The sequence below is a fragment of the Choloepus didactylus genome, chromosome 7 (genome assembly GCF_015220235.1).
Source record: "Choloepus didactylus isolate mChoDid1 chromosome 7, mChoDid1.pri, whole genome shotgun sequence".
Lineage (NCBI taxonomy): Eukaryota > Metazoa > Chordata > Mammalia > Pilosa > Megalonychidae > Choloepus > Choloepus didactylus.
In genome coordinates, this window is record NC_051313.1 from 3882210 (window position 1) to 3903787 (window position 21578).

The following is a 21578-nucleotide window of genomic DNA, read 5'->3' on the forward strand; positions in this document are numbered from 1 at the left end:
CTACCCCAAAGTTATGAAGATATTAATCAGTGGATAACTTTATAGCCACTTTTCACATTTAGATCTCAACTCCACCTGGAGTTGACTTTGTGTACAGTGTGGATGAGGTGTCCAATTTCACTTTTCCTCAGGTGGACGCACTTGTCTTTGCCTCTGCCCTGCTGTGCATGCTATCACATCCATGGATATCAAGACTCCATTCATGAGTGGACCATCTTATTGGGAGCTGGAATATAGAAATAACATTATATTTATACGTTCAATACTCATTTTGTTCCCAGCAACCTCCCTTAAATATTTTAAAGTGCATTAATGGATTAACATTTTCACATTTTTTTTAAGCATTTGAAATGCCTGACCAAGCAAGCACATGGCCATAATACAATAAAAAATCTTCCAAAACATTTCAAAGGTTCTTGTAAATCTAAATGTCACTTACAAATTTGATAAATCCATTTCTCTTAAATATTAAACTACCCTTTATAAACCTTCTCACATTCTTCTTTTAACTTCAAGTCATGAGTCAATTACAAGTCTTAAATGGATGGAATCACCAGACTAATCAAATATTCTAATATGCCAAAGTCTTTTAACTATTACAAACTCCTTAAATAACAAATAATCATAATATTCCTAAGCCAAATGAAATATTACTTCTGAGGGCACGACTTAATTCCTCTTGCTGGGGTTTAATTATCAGTCCTCCCCTGGCTGAAACGTCACTCATCCACTAAAAGAAGCAGTGTCCATGTCACAGGTGGTCAGGATGTCAGAACTGAGGTGACTACCTGGGGTACGTGCTCTTACAGGGCACACGAGAACGGTCATAGGCTCACTCACAGAAACTGGAGAGTGGAGTGGGGATCTGGAGAAAGTTGAGGTACAGGGCACTCCTTCCCAAATCCTTTTGCAAAGAATCTCTGGTTAAGAGGGCAGTCCAAGGCCAAGCCCTTTAGATGGAATTCTCAACCTGCCTCTCCCGAGTTCTCCCAAGCTCACAAGTTGAGCACTCATTTTTCTTCATTTTCTCAGTTCTAACAGCTGATTTGGGTAGATGAAGTTCCGCTTCTCCCACATGGGTTGTCTAACCACTTGGCTGGATCAGCTCTTCCTGCCTGGGTCCCCAGCTGTCGCACCCTTTCTGACTCCTTGTCCTGTCTGGCCGCTGGCCACATTGCAAGGCTGAAGGGCTCCGCAGGGCCTCCCCAATAGTATCCCCTGTGCTGGTTTGGATGAATTATGTCCCCCAAAACTCCATGTTATTTAATGCAATCTTGTGGGGGCAGACATGTTAGTGTTGATTAGGTTGGAACCTTTGGATTAAGTTGTTTCCATGGAGATTGACCCACCCAACTGTAGGTGATAACTCTCACTGAATTATTTCCACGGAGGTGCGGTCCCACCCATTCAGAGTGAGTCTTGATTGATTAACTGGAGTACTATAAAAAGAGCCACGCAGGCCCAGACACTCGCTGCAGCCAAAAGAGACACTTTGAGGAACGCACAGGAGCTGAGAGAGGAGCTGGAACACAACCTGAGATCAGCAGGCACCAGCCATGTGCCTCCCCGGCTAACAGAGGTTTACCGGACGCCATTGGCCTTCCTTTGGTGGAGGTATACTTGTGACGATGCCTTCATTTGGACATTTTCATGGCCTTTAGACTGTAACTGTGTAACCAAATAAACCCCATTTATAAAAGCTAATCCATTACTGGTATTTTGCATTTGGGCAGAATTAGCAAACTAGAACACCCTCCAAACCCCTCAACCCACCTGCTCCAATCAGGCCACGGGAGAAGGTGTGCAGTCTGTGGCCCTCCCTGAAAGAGGAGGAGGGGTGCTAGGAGGCTCATCCAACCCTCTGTCGGTCAGGACTAGGGGTGCTCTAGAGAGGCCCGCAATGGAGATGGGTCGACATCCACACACTCCGGATGCAAGGCCACAGTGTGAACTCAGGAACTGGAGCCACCATGAGCTGGGGCTTGGTGCACACGAGGGACAGGATATCAAAAGGAGGTTGCCCACAGCCAAGCCCCAGATGTGTTTTCAGATGAGGCAATATCCCAATATCCATTGCCCGAACTAGGAGCTGGAGACCTGAACTCCTGCTGACTCTGCCGCTAAAGAACTGTGGGGTCAAGAGCCAAGTATTTAACATCCCAGGCTGCAGTTTGTTTCATCTGAATATGCAAGCTGAACTTTGAAGGGCCCTGCCCTCTGCATTCTTCCCTCTTAACAGCTGGCCCACATATGAGCTCAAACTCGTTTCCTTGCCTAAAATTTATCTATGGACATTTGTAGACTATTCACAAAGAGCCCACACGTGATGATCTACCTAATCCTCACCAAAACCCAACGATGTATCCATACCCCGATTTTACAGTCAGGGAAATGGAGACTCCGAGTGCTAAAGACATGCAACCTCCCATCAGTTCCTTCCTGGCTAGGGTTAGGGGTTAGGTTAGGCTTAGGACACAAATCCAGCTAACAATCTGTTAATTAAAATATAGCTTATTCTCCCACCTTGATACACATATCTTTAAAACTACCTGGAATACCAGTTAGAATTTAGATTTCTTGGTCTGCTTGGACAGGGCTGTGTAGGAGAATTTGCTCCATCCCTGGCTAGCCCACAGCCTCCTCTCACCCCAGCGTCACCCTGCCTCACGGTGTGGCCGCCCTGTAAGGACACGCGCCCAGCCTGCATGCGCAAGCTCCATCCCTGACCAAAAGCCACTCTTTGGTCACCTGAAAGACCCAGGTGTGCGTATCAGCAGCCAGGTCAGCCTTCGGGAGGACAGGCCAGGGGAGACGCTTGTACAGGCCCTAGAAGCCAGGGTGGGGCCAATAGCAAGGACACTTTGGGTTTCAAAGTTGTATGTGTATGTGTCTCCGTGTGTTTGTGTGTGCATGTGTCTCTGTGTGTTTGCGTGTGCATGCACAGGGGAGGCTGGGGCAAGTGGGTATGTTCCCTTGACTCATGGACAACAGCTCACGGGAGGGCGCAGCTGGAGGGAGGCCCACAGGGCCCTCTAGTGAGGGTCGAGCACAAGGCCCTGTCTTGCCTTGGCCTAGGAGTAGAACCACCCTCAAACCTGGACACAACTGTGGATGTTTTCTTATCTTCTTAAGGAAGCTATTAAGCCAAATGTAAAGTGCACCCTAGCAAATCGGGAGACACAAAAACAGAAATGAAAAGGACACTGGCACAGCAGTTTGCTAACTTGAAGACCCCAAAGTTGATGCATTGACTGGAAATATTTTTATATCTCTACAGAACAATTGGTTCTTCAGACAAGAAAAGCAGTTAACACGCAGCAACTCACGATGAGTGCTGCCTCAGAGGCAGTAATGCCAGAATTTCTTCACGAGACTCAGCGGTAGGTATCTGGTTGGAAGTGGGGAGACTGGCAGCTGCTTTTGCACAGTGGTTTACATAAGCTGCAGGAAATGCCAACCGTCCATTTTAAAGAAAGGGTGGGGAAATGGCACCGCTGGCATTCAGCTGCAGTGTGTGACAGTCTGTTCCACCCCAAAATTCCTTTTTGACCTTTTAACAACCGTGAAGCAGTTAACAGCAGCACAAAAATCAGACTTGATTCTGTGTCATTTTCCTTTTGGGCACTGAACACAGCATCTTCTTTGGGGACTTGAAGTCTCAGCCAGGAAGCACTCATGGTGACACGAGAAAGAAATAAAATACACATGGATAACACCACAGCAACACACACAGAGATTCTGAAACACCTGTTTTATGAAAGTGCAACACGTGACAAGGGAAAGAAATCACACTGCATAGGGGTGTAAGTGTTATCACTCCACTCCTCTAGACATACCTGTGCTAAGAGAGAGATGGAACCACACCCCGTGTCAATTTAAAACCCAGTGGCACTGAGCCTTCCCTGGAGCTACACAAGTCTCGGCATTTCCTCAGTTCAAATCAAAGGAAAGACAGAAGCTCAGCTCCTTTGCTAGATTCCCAGGCAAATTTCACCCTAGGCAGGCCGCAGTGACTCACGTATCTAAGTGGATACTGGAAGGGCTCAATATTGGCACGGAAGGAAGTCCCACCCATTCCACTTCTTGCTCATAGATTCCGTGTTCTCCTTTGTGGTCACCAGTGTCCAAGGACCTCAGCTGCACTGGCTGTTATGAAAGAGTGTTCCAGGCAAGCCTTTTAGATAACTCCCCGCAGCAGCTCTGAAACCATTAAAACTTAACGTGGTCATAATGTCGTAAAGCCTGTCATGTGTTCATAGGAAAAAGACAATTGTTGACCCCAAATCCACATCTTTTAGGATTATGGTAAAGGACGATCTGGACTTTGGAACTCCTGGGGGTGCTTTGAGGTGCTGGGAACCGGCTTGCCTACTCTGGGATGAGAGCAAGTATTTATTGAGTGCCTACTATAAGTTATGATGCAAATGTAAGCGAGAAAACAGTTACACCTCTCAAAGGCACTTGTATCCAGGTAGGAGATATGCTGCAGGTATCCAGAAAAGGTACCTGCTCTGAGAGATTGAGAGAGAAGACAGGTCAAGGAGGTCTTCGGTGGAAAGAGAAGACACAGCACTGGACCTTCAAGGGGAACAAGAATTTCAGCAGACTTTTCCCAGAACAGTTAAGGAGTATGAGACAATGCTGGAAGTTGTGTATGAAGAAAGAAGGAAGCCCATGTGTTTGTTTTTTTACTGTAATTTTTAATTGAGGTGTAATATATGCACAGAAGGGTGCCCAAATCCTAAGTGTAGAGCCTGAATGTCCCAGAGTGAGTACGGAAGTACCAACTCCGGATCTAGGACCAGAGCTCCCGAGGCCTCCTTCTGCACCCAAAGCCGACCGCTGTCTGACTTCTGGCACCTTAGTTTTATTCTGACCATTTTTCAAACCTAATGTACAGTGTGTGTGCTCCTTTGAAGTTCGGCTGCTTTTGCTCGGCATCATGTATGTGAGATTTATCCATGTTAGTGCGAGTGGCATTTCATTTGTTGCCATGAGTATACAGTATTCCATTGTACGAGTATGTCACAATCTGTCCTTTCCCCTTTGACTGTTTATGGACATTTGTGTCGGTCCCATTTTGGCTTTCACTAAGAGTTCTTCTATGAACATTCTTACATATGGATTTTGGTACACATTTGAAAGCATTTCTTTTGAGCAGGGATACCTCAGCTTTAATAGATACTGTGAATGTTTGTTTTTCCTCAGGTGCTCTACATCCTGACCAGCACTCGGAATTGTTAATATTTTAAATTGTATCCATACTGTTGAGTGTGGTATGGAATCTCATTTTGGTTTTAATTAATATTTTCTATTTGGTTTTAAATTTTATTTATTTATTTTTATTTCAAAGGTAATGTATGCTGATTGAAAAAGATTCCATCAAAACCCTACCTCAATCCCCCATCCGATTCCCGAGAGAGAATTTAATAACCTCCTGTCCTTCTATGCAGTTACAAGCATGCGATGTGTGCTTACAAAATGGAATCATACAATTTACATGTTCTGCAACTTTCCTTTACCATTTAACATAAAATGGACAGCTTTTCATGTCTATTTATATCTACTACATATGAGCCTTTTAAAACTACATATTATCACACAAAAATGTATGTAATTATTCCTTTATTGTTGGACACTCAATCATTTCTAGTCTCTTGTTATCACTCATGAGGCTGCTGTGAAGATTCAGTCATTCATTAAATATTAATTTAGCACCTACTGTATGCCATCCCTATCCTTGGTGCTAGGGACACAGCAGTGAACCAAATGGATAAAAAATCCTAGTCCTCATGGGCCTCGTATTCTGGCTAGAGAGGAGACAATAAACAAGAGAAAATAAAGTACACAGGATGTTAGCAATAAGCGTTGAGGGGAAAATAGTCATCGGCAATAGGAAATGTTGGCGAAGGAGAGACAGATTTGCAATTTTAGGTGAGCTGGCCAGAAAAGGGCTCACTAGAAAGTGACACGGAGTAAAAACCTAAATGAAGCCAGGTTGAGCACCTAATGGATATCTGGGAAAGGCCCTCCAGGTAGAGGAAACAAGAAGTAACAAGAGTCTGACGTGGAAGCAGGCCTGGCCTGTGGGTCTGGAACGCAACGGTCAAGGGCCAGCCAGAGTGGGAGGGCATCCCTGATGGTGTCTTTGGCGGAAGAGTGGAATGCATGTGAGCCTGCAGCGACTTGGGCTGCACAGTCTGTCCCTTCTGCTCCATCCGGCCACTGCTTGCATCTCCAGCCTCAGCCAATGCTGCTCTATTTCTCAGACATTGCACTCCAACCATGTCGGGGTTCCGAGACTACTTCAACCTTCCCCCCACTTCTTGCACTTCTTTATGAGTTCCAGAGTTCTTTGCATCCTCCAGGACACATCAGCATCACCATCTGGGGTGGCCTCTTAGCCCTCTTCCCCATCCTTCTCAACCACAGCACCCGGTCTGTCTCCTTCACTGCCGTCACGGGAGGCCTTTGGGCAAATTCCCTTTGGTAGAAACCCAACACTCAGTATATGTTCAAAGGTGATTTCCCACTCTCTCAGAAGAAAACACAATGATAGTAGATTGTGATTCAACTATTGTTCTCATACAAATTCTAACATAAGAGTAAATCAATCTCATATTACTGCAACAAATAGAACATGGATATGTTCCAAAGTTCCTTTGTGAAATTTATCCTATGAGAAATTTCTGTTTGCAAATTGCCCCATTTGTGATTTAATGCTATTACTAAAGAACAGAGAGGGATGTGCTTATTAAATCTTAGTGAGAAGTTATGGATGCCATCGTATCTGCCCCAGGAGAGACTGTAGAAAAGTTACAGAACGCTGTACCCCCTTGAAGTAGATGCCTGGTTAGGGGCAAAACCCCTGCATCCGTCCCTACAAAAACAGAGTTCTAAAACTTCTCAGATATATGAAAACCACAATGGCTAGGAAAAGAAACCAGATGCTAGAAATGTTTTTAGTACTCAAAATAAGTAAAATCATGGTGAATCAACAAAAAAGTAAGATTATAGCTAGAGCATCTCTTTTTTAAAAATTCTCTAAATTCCACATTATTCCCACAATCCATAAAATCCCAAAGTAAAATTTATACGATTATTTAGACATTTCTCCCAAGTTATCAAAGTCTTAAGTTGCCTTTAAAAAATACTGCAACTCAAAGACTTGTCTAGTTTGTTTGTTAGCATTAAACACTGCTTTGGCGACCTCTAGTGTACGTGAAACATTTTGATACCTGCACGTATTGAAAGTCCTTTTACTATTTTAATACTCTCTCACAGGACAAATGGCATCTAAAATAATCATTCACCAAAGGAAAAGTGACTTTGGTTCATTTCAATTTGCAGGTCATATTTTTCTGCAGCAATAAAATTTGAATATGCTTTCTGGATGCACAAGGCATTTGAAAAGTACTGAGAATCACTATGGCTAGAAATTCATGAATGTGTTAAGGGTGCTCATAGCTGTTGTTTGCTGACTTAATGCTCGAATTCCACTTCTAGGAATTTACCCTACAATTATATGTGTACATGTGCAAACTAACCTGTGTATATGATTAGTCATTGAAGTAAGGTTATTCATTGCAGCGTTGGAGACAACATAAATGTCAATCAATAAAAGGGTGATTCTAGAAAGTAGGATCCAGCCATATTATGGATGTTTTACAGCTGTAAAACAAGATCAAAAAAAAAAATTAATAAACAAGAGGAAACTTTTTATGTACTCACGCAAAGAAAATAAAATGAAACCAAACAAAAACCAAGGTATAGAAGTATGGAGAGCATTTTGCTACCATCCGGATTTTAAAGGGTCGTAAAATAGCATATATATTTGTGCTTGTTTATACGTCTATAAAAATAATCTATGAAAGAATAAACAAGAAAGTAATTTAGCAGTGGCTCCTTTTTGAAGATGGGTGTGGGAAACAGGCAGATGTTAGATACTGCATTCTTCTGTATACTTTTAAAGTTTTGAATGACGTCTTGCCTATTCAAAACATTAAATAACTTTTTAAAAATTTAAAAGCCAGGAGCACAAGATCAAGAAAGACAAGAAAACGTTGCCTTGTGCATAGATGGGAAAATTCATTATAGATAAGACGACAACTCTCCCCAAATTTATCTATAAACTCAATGTCATTACAATCAAAATCCCACAAAGGTTTTCATGTTACTTGCAGGCTGACCTTGTTAAATGTAAGGGGGTTTAGTGCTTTTAAATGTCATTTGGGGGAATGCAGAAAGCACTATTCCGAGATTTATTTAGATTTTAAAAGTTATTATTCAATTGATTAAAGTTATAAATTTTTTAAAAAAACTGCCTTGTCCTTTAAGTTCTTAAATTCAGCTAAAAATCCTATTCAGCAAATTTCAGAAATCGCATTTAAGGGGTCTTTGAATAAAATTTGGTTCCACTCCAAATTTTAACTCTTTTAAACATTTTAAAGCATAGTTATAAATGTAATGCATTTTGTTTTCTTTGTAAGTGCTGGAATTATCTGACATAACCAAAAAAAGCCTTTTCAAGTACAATTTATTTTCATAAATCTTATGAATTAAATTTACAAACATGGAGAAACAAGTTCTCTTAAATATTCTACATCACTGTACATTAACTTAGAAAGATTTCCACTTAAAATCACATGCCTAAATCAATTATTCATATCATTTAAACAAAAATCCCAAGGCTGATCTGTTACTCCACCATGCCCAAACATACTAAACATAACAAATTTATAATATATTGAATATGGCATTGTGACTCCTCAACACAGAAATAGAAATACAATAGTTTTGATTCTCTCTAAACGTAATTTTAAATCTTCTCAGGATTAAAAGTAGCTTACCCACCTACTAGGGAAACTATTACATCTTGCCACATAATATTTGTGGTTACCTTCTGGTAGAAATTTTTTGGTTGCCTTCTAAGCAGGCTTTTAAAAGGAGCAGAAATTTGGGCTGGAATCATGAATGGATTTTTGTTAGCAACCCTGAGGAACCTCACCGAAGCCTCTTTCTGGTCATGTCTGTGATTCCGTAACTTCAAGCAGACAGTGGCCGTATGGACACACAGAAAACTACCCACAGAGGCCCCAGTGCCCACATAATTGGTTAGAATGTACATTTCTCTGGCTCTGAATTAATATATACAAATGTATTTTCCATCTATCCCTCAGAAGACCTTTGAATATAAGCAATTCTCTCCTATTATTAAAATCATTCTTAATAATGATAAAGAAATAATATTAGATTAACTTTCATGGCTTTGATTACTCGATCACAATTTCCAAGAAGATTCCACTGACAATCCTAAGCTCGTGTGGAAAAGCAAAGGGCCGAGAATAACCAAGACACTTGTGAAAGAAGAAAATAGTGGGGGCTTGGCACCTCAACTATCAAGACTTCCAAAGTAACAAGACCCTGTATTATTGGCACAGGGAAGACAGAGACTAATGGGCCAGAAGGCCCCCAGATTTACGTGTATGTAACAGAAACATAAAAAATGAGCAGGGAAAGGGTGAACTATTACATGAATGATTAGTTATCGCAGGAACTGGTTAGCCATAGGGGCAGATATTAAAAATTAGATTCCTAGAACAAAAAGAAACAAATCTCCAAGTGGACTGTCTTAAATATGAAAAACCAAAATTTTAAAACTTTAAAAAGAAAACAGAGACTATTGTAATAGGCCCAGTGTAGGAAAGGGTTTTCCCTGATTTTGTTTAAACCAAATGCAAAAAGCCCAAACCATAAAGGTAGACTGATAAATTTGACTAAACTTAAGAACTTCAATATAACAAAAACTTCTGTAAAATTTCTATACAACAAAAGACATAAAGGAACATATATACTTTCATCACACATAACTGGCAAACCTAATATCCTGAATATACCAAAAACCCAATAGGAAAACGGGCAAAGGAAATGAATGTGCAATTCATAGAAGCAGAAACCCAAGAGGCCTATAAATACATGAAGGGATGCCCAATGTTCCTTGTCATCAGGGTTATGCAAATTAAAGAGATATGCAAAGAAATTCCATTTGACTCATCAGATCTGCAAATTTAAAATGTCTGCGGCACCTGAAACTATCAAACTACAACCCAGAACCCATGAATCTCGAAGACAGTTGTATAAAAATGTAGCTTATGAGGGGTGACAATGGGATTGGGAAAGCCATAAGGACCACACTCCACTTTGTCTAGTTTATGGATGGATGAGTAGAAAAATAGGGGAAGGAAACAAACAGACAAAGGTACCCAGTGTTCTTTTTTACTTCAATTGTTCTTTTCCACTGTAATTATTATTCTTGTTATTTTTGTGTGTGTGCTAATGAAGGTGTCAGGGATTGATTTGGGTGATGAATGTACAACTATGTAATGGTACTGTAAACAATCGAAAATACGATTTGTTTTGTATGACTGCGTGGTATGTGAATATATATCAATAAAATGAAGATAAAAAAAATGTCTGCGGCACTAAATATCAGAAGGATGTGAAGCAAGAGGGATTTTCTTTCTGCTGGTGGGAGAGCAATCTGGCAGTGTCTAGCAGCGCTTGAAGACACTCATTCCCATGTCCCAGCAATTTCAGTATGTATACGACCAAGAGAAACATTCATTGCAGCAGTTACCAAAAGCAAAACTCTGGAAATAAAGTAAATGTCCGTTGTCGCGAGGACATACTGTTAAGTTCATTCAGTGGCATACTGCACAGCAGTAAAAACTAAAGTTATATATATCAACACGGATTCCAATGAGTGGAGAAAGCAACTTCTGCAACAACACATACAACGTGTCATTCACATAAAACTTTAAAACATGCCTAACAATAACACGTATTGTTTATGGATACAGACTTTCAGCCAAAGAAAAAACAGGCTCAGGAATGATTAACTCCAAGTCCAGGACAGCGTCCCGAGGTGAACAGATTAGGGTGGGGAAAATGCAGAGAATTCCAAGTGTATTCGCATCGGTCTATTTCTTTCACAAAAGCAAAACAAAATAAAGTTTGGGGGAAAAAAACAAGGCTCGATAAATCTGGATGGTGAGCCCACAGGTAGCTTAAGGTTGGATTTAACCTATCAACTGCCAACTTTGCAAAAAGACCAGTCGCGGGAGGCCGCGTTCTGGAAGGCACCATCAAGCTGCGAGAAGGGGCCCCTGCAGCTGTCTGGAGCGGGCCGGGCGGCCTTCCAGATGCTTGCGAGCTGACCTAACGCCAGGAGCGCGTGCCAAGGGAACAGGGCGTTGCAGGCGCACGAACAGCTCGTCCCGCGCCGGGGCCGCGCGCAGCACGGAGGGGCCCGGGGGCGGCCGAGCAGCGGGGAGGGAGCCCCGCGCGGGAAGGCGGAGCTCGCGGGGAAGCCCGACGCGTCGGCGGCGCGGTGCTCCCGGCTGGGAGGGGGCCACCGCCCGCCGCACCAGCTCCGCGAGCACAACTGCACCACGAGGCCATTTTCCCGGCCGCCTGTGGGCCCTCGATTTGCGCTTCCCACAACCCCCAGGTCACGGTCGACTAGGCCACGCCCCGCCTCCCAGACACCGCTCGCCATTAAGCCTCCGTGGCGTCCAGGTCCCGACGACGCCCCAGGCGCCTGCGCGCGCAAGCCTGCGACGACCGCAAATGCCCGGATGCTAGGCTCCCTGTGAAAGGGGCCGCCCGGCTGCCACGGGGACCATCATGCCCCACGACCTGAGGGGGCGGGGCTCTCCCGAGTGGGGCGGGGCAGTGGCTTCGTCGCCTAGGCAGCCCCAATTAGGTGCCAGAACACGCTTCCGCTTCCGCCTCTGAGCCCTACGGCCGAGAGCCCACTCGGCGGCGCCGTGACGCCAACACCCTGCGACTGCGCGCGCCGCGGTGTTCCAGGGCCGACTTCGAACCGGCGGGAAGCTTAGGAGCCGCTGCTGCTTCTCGTCCGTGCACCTTGACCCGGAGCAGAGGGAAGACGGCGACATGACGGACCGCTACACCATCCACAGCCAGCTGGAGCACCTGCAGTCCAAGTACATCGGCACAGGCCACGCCGACACCACCAAGTGGGAGTGGCTGGTGAACCAGCACCGGGACTCGTACTGCTCCTACATGGGCCACTTCGACCTGCTCAACTACTTCGCCATCGCCGAGAACGAGAGCAAGGCGCGAGTCCGCTTCAACCTGATGGAGAAGATGCTGCAGCCGTGCGGGCCGCCGGCCGACAAGCCCGAGGAGAACTGAGTCCCGCCGCCCCTTGCACGCCAGCGCTTTCCGGGAGCGTCCCTCCCGCTCTGCGCTCCCGGGGACCTTGAGCACAGCAGCGGGAGACCATCGGGACCCCTGAGAACTGCGACCGTGGAGAGACCCTGGAGCCGGCCGGCGTTGGGGGAGGCGGCCGGGATTTGGAAGTGCGTTTTTGGCTGGTTGATTGTCGATGTTGCTTTTTTCCATAAAGTTTAAAAGTTGTTCCGTTTCTTGGTGTGGACTGTTTGTGTCCGGGCGGAGGGGTCTCGGGAAAGCTCTGGGGGCTGAGGTCCGCGGGCGTCCCAACAGGAGATGCGGACACCGCAGGGCCAGCACTCACTGCCAGGCGCTTAATCCTCCCTGCCCAACCTTTATGTTTCCCCATCCCGAATTTTCCTTAGCGCTTTTTTTTTCCAGACCAGTTATGCCTTAAGGTATGGAGGTTTGGGTGTTTACCCCACCTTTTCTCTCGTGTTCACAATCTTGGCTGTCTCCTCTGTTCTTGCTGTAGATCGCCTCCTCTGGTTTTTTTGGGCCGCTGTGGCCATGTCTACAGGACTGACAAGCTGGCAAACGAGTGCTTTCATTCACTCAACGTTCAACAAGTAACTGTTAAGCTCTGTGCCAGGCATTTTTCCCAGGCTTTGGGGGCTTCCACTACACTGGTGGAGTTGGGGGATTGGGGAGTAGGAAATCTGATAAATTGTAGGCATAGATAAGCTAGTAGAAGATGCTGTAGGGAATAAAAGGAAATTAAGAGGGGATGGGAGTAGCAGTAGGGTTACAGTTTTAAGTAGGAGACTCATCGTGTTGAGTTATTGGGATGGTGACAGAGCTAACCGCCAATACGAGGGTCCCAAAGTTGGAAATTGTCTGGCTTACTAAAGAAATAGCAGAGAGACCAGTGTGGCCAGACTGAATGAGGAGGGGGGAGAGTAGAGGGAGTTGAGGTCTGGCAGGTAATGAGGTGGGGCAGACAGAGGAGAGCTCCTGAGGGAGATGGGAGTTGCAGAAGGGTTAGTCAGAGAAGTGATATGTTTTGACATATTTTGGATGGGTGGTTCTCAAACATTTTGGCCTTGCTACTCCATTATATTCTAAAATTATTGAAGACCCAAAAGAGCCTTTGTTTATGTGGGTTATAGCTATCGATATTCACATTAGACATTAAGATTGAGAAAATTTAAAAATATTTAGTAACTCATTTAAAAATAACTGAGATCATCACATGCTAACAAAAAAATGAAAAATTATCTTCTAAAACAATTCACTGAGAAGAGTTACAGGTGTCTTCAGTGTCTGGTTTAATAGAAGACAGCTGGGTTCTCATCAGCTTCAGCATTCACACTATTGGAATTTTGAAGTTTTAGTTAAAGTATAAAAACTTACGGCTTCACATAAAAATGTAGTAAGGGAAGAATATTTTACTAGCCTTTTCAAATAATTGTGGACATTTCTTTCCTACTTTAACAAACCCCAACAAGTGGTAGTTTCCTAAAGGCTAGTTACAACAAGGAATCTGAAACTAGATGAACTTATCATTCTCTTACCCACGTATGACTTTGTAACATCACACATTGGTCATTTGGAAAGTATTGGCTCACTGAGTTACACAGATCTACCAAATGTTAAGACATTTCGTTAAACATTTCAAAAAGTCACATTCATTAATATCACCATCAATCATATCAGGAAAGTCTTAGGAAGCTGAAAAGCTCATAATGATGGATAGAAGCTTTCCAAAATTTTAGCTTTTCGTTTGATAGTTTGAATTTGAGCATTGGCCAAATTTGTAGTGAGTTCTTTTGGTCATGGTTATTATACATCAAGAATGGGACGAGATGTGAACCCTGGCCTTGCAGTGATGCAAGTTAGAGAAATAAATTTGGCAGCATATAAACATGATCTGAGTAGAAATTAGTAAGTGCCAAAGGAAGGTATAGGAAAGGGCCTCAGGAGTTTACAGGAAGAGATTATCGTGACTTTCCAGTGAGGTAGTGGGCAAGGAGACTGTTGAGAAAGAAGCTGGAGCAGGAACTTGAGCCATGAGTAGGATTTGTACCATTAAAATGAGGGAAACGATTTATGAGCCCCTGGGATGTAATCAGCTGCACAAGCAAGTACAGGAGAATCCCAACCATTTTTTCCTGTTTTAAACCTTTCCATTACTTCCAATAACATATGGTTTACAAAGTCCTTGTCTTTGATCTCTGCTTTCTTTATCAGGTTGGAAAAGTCAGTTAAGGTCCAAATCGTAGAATGACAACAATGATGTAACAGCTACTAATTATTTACCAAGTGCCAGAAAGTTACATAAATTATCTCAGTCTTCACAAGAAACCTGGGAAGGTTTATTTTCGCCTTTTACCAATAAACACACAGCCATAGGAAAACTTAAGTAGTTTGCCCCTGTCGTTCGGCTGCTGAGTGTTAGAGCAGGGACTCGGGTCTAATTCCGGGGGAGGGGCCCCTCACAGGGTGGGCCAGGGGCTCCCAGGCTGTGTCACAGAACTCAGAAAAGTTACAGATTTGGTTTTGTTTGTTTTCAGGCATGAGGGGAGGGGGACATTCTGGTTAAATAAGTTCAAAACGTGCCACACACTTTGCAGACTCAAACTTTAGCTTAGTTTATTAAAGTTCTGCAGTAAGAAATTTTGTTTAACCCATCATTTCCAGAAGTTATGTGATCTTGGAATTCCTTTTTTTAAAAAAATACCAAGGTAATTCTGAGAAGCGTGTTTGGGAGACACTGGCTTTTGTCAACGAGGAGCTACTGAAGGATGTTTCAATAGCGAAATGGTATATTCAGCTCTGGGCCTAAGATGGATTTGGCCTGAGGGTTTGAGGCTGGAGCTCACAAGCACTGATGACTTTCCTTTCCCTTAGATTGCAACCCCTTCATCTGAAAGGGAGTAGCTTTGTGCCAGGAGAGTTCTTTGTTCTTTCCTTCTCTCTGAGACTGGCCAGCTCAAGATGTCAGAAGGAAAGGAGGCTTTCATTATATTGCCCAGATTAGCCAGGGGTGCTCCAGTCCGGGGGGGCAGGTGCGTGCACCCATTTGATGTGTGCCTGGGAATGTCCACCGACCAGGCTCTCTCGTGATGGTCCAGCAGCCAGAGGCTGATCCCTTCAAAGAGGTGAGAATGTGTCTTTCATCTGACGGGTTTTGATGATCTCACCTCCTGTGTTTCTCCCAGGCTCCCATGTCCTTCGTTTTCCCGATCTGCCTCAAACACGCCCAGCCTTGCAGGCTCCTGCCCACCCAGGCCCGGAGAGGGGCTGGGGGAGCTCATCTCCAACCTGACCCAAACGGGCTGCTCCGGACGGTCCTTTAAAGCTCCAGCTCCCTCAGCTGCCCTACCTCAGCCTCCTTCCTTTTCCCCACTTCCCTCCTTTCCGAGCGTCTGTCCTCGGTCCTTATCTTGTCCCCCAGCCGTCCCTCTTATCACCCTGTGCCGCTTCGGTGAACCTTATCCTTACTTCCTCCACGCCCCCTCCCAAAAGAGGGGCTATCAAAACAGAAATGTCTTCACCCGTTACAAATGAGGGAGAGGGAGGGACGAAGGGGGCCAGTTTCGGGGGTTGTGGTGCAGCTTCGGAGGCTAGCGCCCTCACTTCCTTGGCCTCCTTGTGCTCGTCTCCCAGCCCTCGACCCGCAGGCCGGGCCCCCTTCTCTGCTCCTGACCCATCACTGTCTGTTTCAGAATTCTGCTCTGTAGAATGAGGCCTAAGGATCAAATGATATGTACTTTTTAGAAAATTTTGTCTTTTTTAATTAAAATAATACCAAAAGATACAAAGAATTACAAGCATATTCCTTCTACCCATGATTAACAACTGTCTGTGTTTTATCAGATTTGCCTCGCTTCTCCTACTGTTCAAGTAATTACACAAATGGAGTATGTTTGTGTGCCCTTTTGGAAAATGAAGGGAAGCAACACAGAGAAAACGGACGTCTGGATGTCTCTCTGACCACCCCGAGCCCAGTTTTTCCTCTCCGCAAACCTCCATCTCCGCCTCCACCACCAAGGTGACCACTCCTTTGGGTGTCTCTTTCCCATGCACCCGTGATCCTTTTAGAAACATAGATCAGTATCGAGGAGCAATATAAAGAAGTGTTTTGGGGTTTTCAAGAATTTATAAATGTTCTATATTCTGAATATAATTCTACGCTTTTTTCATACTTTATATTTCTGAGATCTCTTCAAGTTGAGGGGTAGAGATATGTGCCCACCCCTCTTTGATGTTACATCGTGGGAATATGCCACAACTTATATATCCATTCCTCCAATTATGAGCCTTTGTGGCATTACAATGGGCACCGTGAGCCTGTCCCCGCAGGTGTGCACCATGGCTGCTGGAAGCTTCAAAGTGCTATGCAAATACAGGCTCGCATTTTCATAGCTTTACTCTTAGCTCAGCATTTAACAAGTGGTCTCTGAGCCTGCCCCAGACAAACGTGGCCGCGGCCTTTGTGGGCCTAAGGCCCTGTGGGGAGCAGCCAGGCAGCAGCCTGCGGCAGTCCGGAAGGCAGCACCGCCCGCTCTCGGGGCCTCCTCGACCACAGCCCCTCCTCTTTCTCCTGCCCTGTTCCCTGTCATCCCAACGTCTTTTGTGATTCCCTTTGCTTACTTCCTCCGAGTTGCCTTGCACAGGGGAAATGTTTCCGAAAATGAGTGTAAAAGGAGTAAAACGTGGGCGTGCACACCTTTCCTGGCCTGGGTTGTCCTGCTGCCTTAACTGGCGCTTCCATGACGACCGACGCCCACGCAAGGGCCATGGTTTTAGCTGATGTTGCCCCTGATGGAGCCAAGTGTCAGCCGCACCACAGAGGCCTTAAAACTAGTCGCCCGCTGACCACGGGGGCGTCTCTCCGCGCAGCAGGTGCAGAGTTGAGTCAGAAGCGCGCGTGCCCTCGCGCACCACAGGTACGTCTTCCTACAGGCAGGCAAACGAATAAATGATGTGAAAAATATCAAATACCCAAGCAACCTCCCTGCAACTGATTCGATAATGTCACGTAAAAACAAAGGCCTCAAGCTAAGTAAATCTCAGAATATATTTTTGATTGAATAAGCAATGTCACAATATCCTTTTTGATAGGATCATCTGGGAATTCTTGCTCTTGGTTCCTGGTGGAAAGGAATTTGTTAAAAATGAAACATCTTTCATAGGGAGAAGAAAGAAAATTTTGAATTGTGAAAAATGAATTCCAAGATAAGTATGTTTCAGCGAGGACCCACGAGGGAAAGCGAATATCACGTGGCCGCACAGGATTAGACATGCACCTTGTTTTCCAGTGAATCTGTGGAAAGTCAATATGTTTGCCCTCATGGGGTTGAACACTGATTGGACATTCATTTTTTTCTCTATTTTTGTTGGTAGTCTCCCTGGCTTTTGGCCTGTCTCCTTTCCCAATTGTCTCCTCTTGATTCTTGCTGTTCTATGATAAGAAATTTAGCAGGTAATTAGTGTTGTGAAGCCAATACATCTGTAACACTTTCCCTCAGCCCTAGGATTCACATATCAAGACATGCAGTGCTAATTAAATTTATCAGGCTCTGAAGTTTGGGGTATAGAGATTCAAATGTTTAAAGTGGTAAGTAAGGCATCTTTGTGAGAAGGATGCCATAGTTTGATAGCACAGATTTATTGTGATAAAACAAGCATTATTAATGGGAAATTCTATGCCGAATAGCATTTGCATACTTGTCTGGTGAGCTACGATGGAAAAAGGTTGTAGAGTTATTCATTTTTAGAAGCGCCTGGCAGTGTTTAGTGTACTAATTCTATTCGAGATACTTATCCATGCTTCATATCACATCTCTGGGGAAAAAAAAAAACATTTTAAGGGGGTCTTACAGGTTGAGTTGTGTTTCCCTAAAGCCATGTCCAAGCCCCAGCCCCAGCTCCAGGCCTGGAAACGGGGCCTTATTTGGAAATGTGGTCTTTGAAGATGTGATCAGTAAGACGAGACCAACTGGATCAGGGCTGGTCCTAGTCCCACAGGACTGGAGCCTTACAAGGAGAGATATTTGGACTCGGAGACAGACGGACGCAGGGGAGATGGCCATGCAACAGGCAGCCAGCAAAGGCCAGAGGCTGGGGGAGGCCAGGATGTGCCCCCCCTGCAGAGGGCCAGCCCTGCGCACAACTCGACTCCAAGCTTCTGGCCCCAGAGCCGACAGAGAATGCATTTAGCCTCCCTGTCCATGGGACCAGAGCCCCAGGAAACCAAGACAGGTGTCGAGTTTATTGGATCAAAGTACTTTTTGAATGAGACCCTAGCATGGATTTATTCACTTTTAGGCTGTGTATCTTTGCTCACTACAAATTCTATAATGAGACAGGAGCTGACTCCAGGCCAGTGGGCCTGTCGGGGGCTGTACCAGAGAAATCCAAGGGCACAGCCCCCTGGAAGACCCCTGGGCTGCTTCTGATATTTATTCTTTATAGAGTCAAAGTTTTGCAGGTGGTAGTTATTTTTTGTGTTTCTGGGAGAATTCAAGTTTTAGAAAAATAACTAATAACATACACATAGATAACAATATATTGAAATTTTATTTGATATTTAAAGCTTGTAAAATTGCCTCAGATTTGTTCTTGGCCAGATTAGGGCTGCCTCGTGCCTTCGTGAAGGTTATCTTCGGATATTTTAGTTTACCCTTCCTCTATAAATGAAGATGCTTTTAAAGGTCTTGAATTTGAATGTATCATTTGTATCACCAGACACAAGATTGTAAGCAATTCTCACACTAAAAATTGGTTCTCATCGTGTGTGCATGTCCAGTTTTAAGTTTCCAATAAAAATGATATAAAACCATAGTGATATCTGCTGCAACCCTCTGTTCCCACTTCCTATTTGATCTTTGAAATTCCAGTTAGTATTAATAATATCTGTTACTTTTTCAAGTACACCCATGTTCTGAGCTTTAAGCAGTATAATTTCTTTTGATCCCTCTGAATGAGTGAAATCTCCCCACCTCAGGCTCTATGGGAACCACAGGGTACAATCTTGATGCCCGGCACGTGTTGATCCACATCCTGGCTGGTCTCTGCAGAGCAACACAGACGTAGATGCGGTTGGGGCATTGGCTCAGACAGCAGGTGCTCTTTCCTCAAAAGGGCCCAACTTTTCCATATCCTTGCTCTATGTGCGGAATATTTTCCAGATTTCCACAAAGTAACTAAACCGTGAATATCAGCAGTGCAGATGGCATGTAAACAAACAAAAAACAATTTACTTCCAACTACCCTCTGCTTCCTACGTGGGAATTGTTAATGGCACTTGGAAACAGGACTGCCTGTTTTAAGCGATGATGTTAGCTCCATGTTCTAAATTGCTGTCGTGCCTTAATCTGTTTGCAGTGAGAGATCACTGCTTTGAAAAATAAGGAGTTGTCACAAGTATATGGTTATTAGAAGTCCAGGCTGTGCCTGTTCTACAGCACACGTGTGGAAATTCTTCCCAACAAAGCACACTTGCTAGAATGTATCCCCCTGGCAAAATACCAAACTAGCCTGCCCCAGGCTGCTGGGGGACGAGGAGGAGCTGGAGTGGCGGAGCACATGGTATTTTATTCACTTTTATAGCTGGGCTTTATCTGGCAATGCCCGTGCATGGTAGGCATGCAAGAAGGATTTATTGAATGTGTCCCTCTGTCTAGGGCTCGTCTTCTCTGCTTTGATTCAGGATTGTTTCAGCTGCCCAAGAAGGGTGCTGAGGTCCCCTGGCTGAAGCAAGCAGGGAGCCCCGGGATTCACATCCCTGACCGGGCTCCAACTTGCTCCAGAACTTGAGTTTTCTGTCTCTCGAGTTCTTATTTCTGATTCCTCAGGCTGCCTCCATTTTTGGAAGCTGTGCGGTTGTCTGAAGGCGCCAGTTGCTCCAGGGGCTATATACAGCCAGGTTCAAACCCACTGGCAGAGTTCCCAGGCGCTCTGCCAGGGGCACCAGTCCTTGAACCACTTAGCCTGGGCACGGGCTCCGCTCTGGGATCACAGGTGGACCCTGTGCCCCGGAAGCCCCTGGGCCCAGGGAGGGTGGGCAGGGGCTGCTGTGCCCCCCAAAATGGGCGAAGTCCTCATCCCCAGAATGTGGCTTTCTTTGGCAGGAGGGTCATTTCAGGTGCAGTTAGTTGACAGTGGTCACACTGGAGGGGGTGTTTCCTCAACCCGACGTGGCCTACGTCCTTGTAGAAACAGAAGTCAACTCCGACAGACGCGGGCAGAGGCCGTGCGGGGGTGACGCAGGGCCTGGAGCCTGAGGACGCCGGCGAAATGCCCAAAGCTGTGGGAGGCAGGAAGGGCTCTCCCCAGGGTTTCAGACATCAGGCTTCAGCAAGGGGAGCCATACATTTCTGTTGTTTTTTGCCACCCAGTTTGCGGTACTTTGCTGTGGAAGCCCTGGGTGGACACACTGAGGGAAATGGGACGGTTATCAGGGGAAGATCAAATGGATATTGAACAAAAATCAGCCCGAGTCATCCCTTACGGACTCTGGGGCTGGGTCTACGTGTACAGCCACCTCCATGCCCCACACTGTACTTGCATTATTCTAAGACACACATTTGCCCACATTCTGGCATCTCTGAGGCCGGGGCACTGCACGGTGGCTTCTGGCTGGTAGCCATGGTGACGCGGTTGTCACATCTGTACCGGCACTGAGACCCATCAGAGTGGCTGGCAGCAGCTGAGGGAAAATCCCGAGACACAAACAGCAGCACCCTCTTGGCCCTAAGGAACCAAATGGTTGTGGAAAAAGGGATGGGGAAAGTGGATCTGATAGGTTTAGCAACATCCCTAAGCAGAAGTCAAAAACAGATACCCTCTAGACACTTGCAAGGCCAGCTCTAGAGCCAGCTCTGGTGGATTTTGGTTCTTTTATGGGATCTTTTAAGAAATGCTGCATCAACACAACTCAACACGACTCTACAGCTCAGAGATGATATAACAAAGCATTGTGTCCTAGACTAAGAGTAGTAGACTTTTCCTCCTAGTGATAAGTGAAGTAATGCTGCATCCTACATCTGATAGCATTTTAGGGTTGAAGAAATATGCTACCTGCTGTATGCCAGAATCCACAAAGAAACAAAAGGAAGTGTGCAAGGCATCTTGCTTGTCCTTCAGGAGTCTGTACCCTGGCTGGGAGGGGAAGGCATCTATTTGCTTTATTTATGTATATGTAGCATTGAGGTAGCACATGGCACTGGCCAAGCAAATGGCCTTGAATTTCTGAAAAAGCAGCATAACTGGGGGGAATATGCACCTGGAAATGTCCCTGACTCTCTGCTCCAAGCAGTGGGTCTTGAACTTGGCATTTAAGTAAGGATATGACTCAGGTGAACAAAAAGGAA

At 45.0% G+C, this 21578-nt stretch overlaps 1 protein-coding gene and 1 long non-coding RNA gene across 3 annotated transcripts; one reads left to right on the forward strand and one right to left on the reverse strand.

Moving 5' to 3' along the window:
* Positions 1-5511: 5511 nt before the first annotated feature.
* On the reverse strand, positions 5512-9789 carry LOC119540008. Of its 2 annotated transcripts, none has more exons than XR_005217997.1 (3): positions 9008-9789; positions 7548-7671; positions 5512-6484 (listed from the first exon to the last, which is right to left on the reverse strand). It is a non-coding gene; the product is annotated as an uncharacterized LOC119540008 (long non-coding RNA). The 2 variants fall into 2 exon arrangements; XR_005217996.1 differs by having other exon boundaries at positions 8900-9789.
* Positions 9790-11815: 2026 nt separating this feature from the next.
* SF3B5 (splicing factor 3b subunit 5) lies at positions 11816-12452 on the forward strand. The gene has a single exon (XM_037843867.1). The coding sequence runs from the start codon at positions 11959-11961 to the stop codon at positions 12217-12219; it is 261 nt and encodes an 86-aa protein (XP_037699795.1). The 5' UTR covers positions 11816-11958; the 3' UTR covers positions 12220-12452.
* Positions 12453-21578: the final 9126 nt, after the last annotated feature.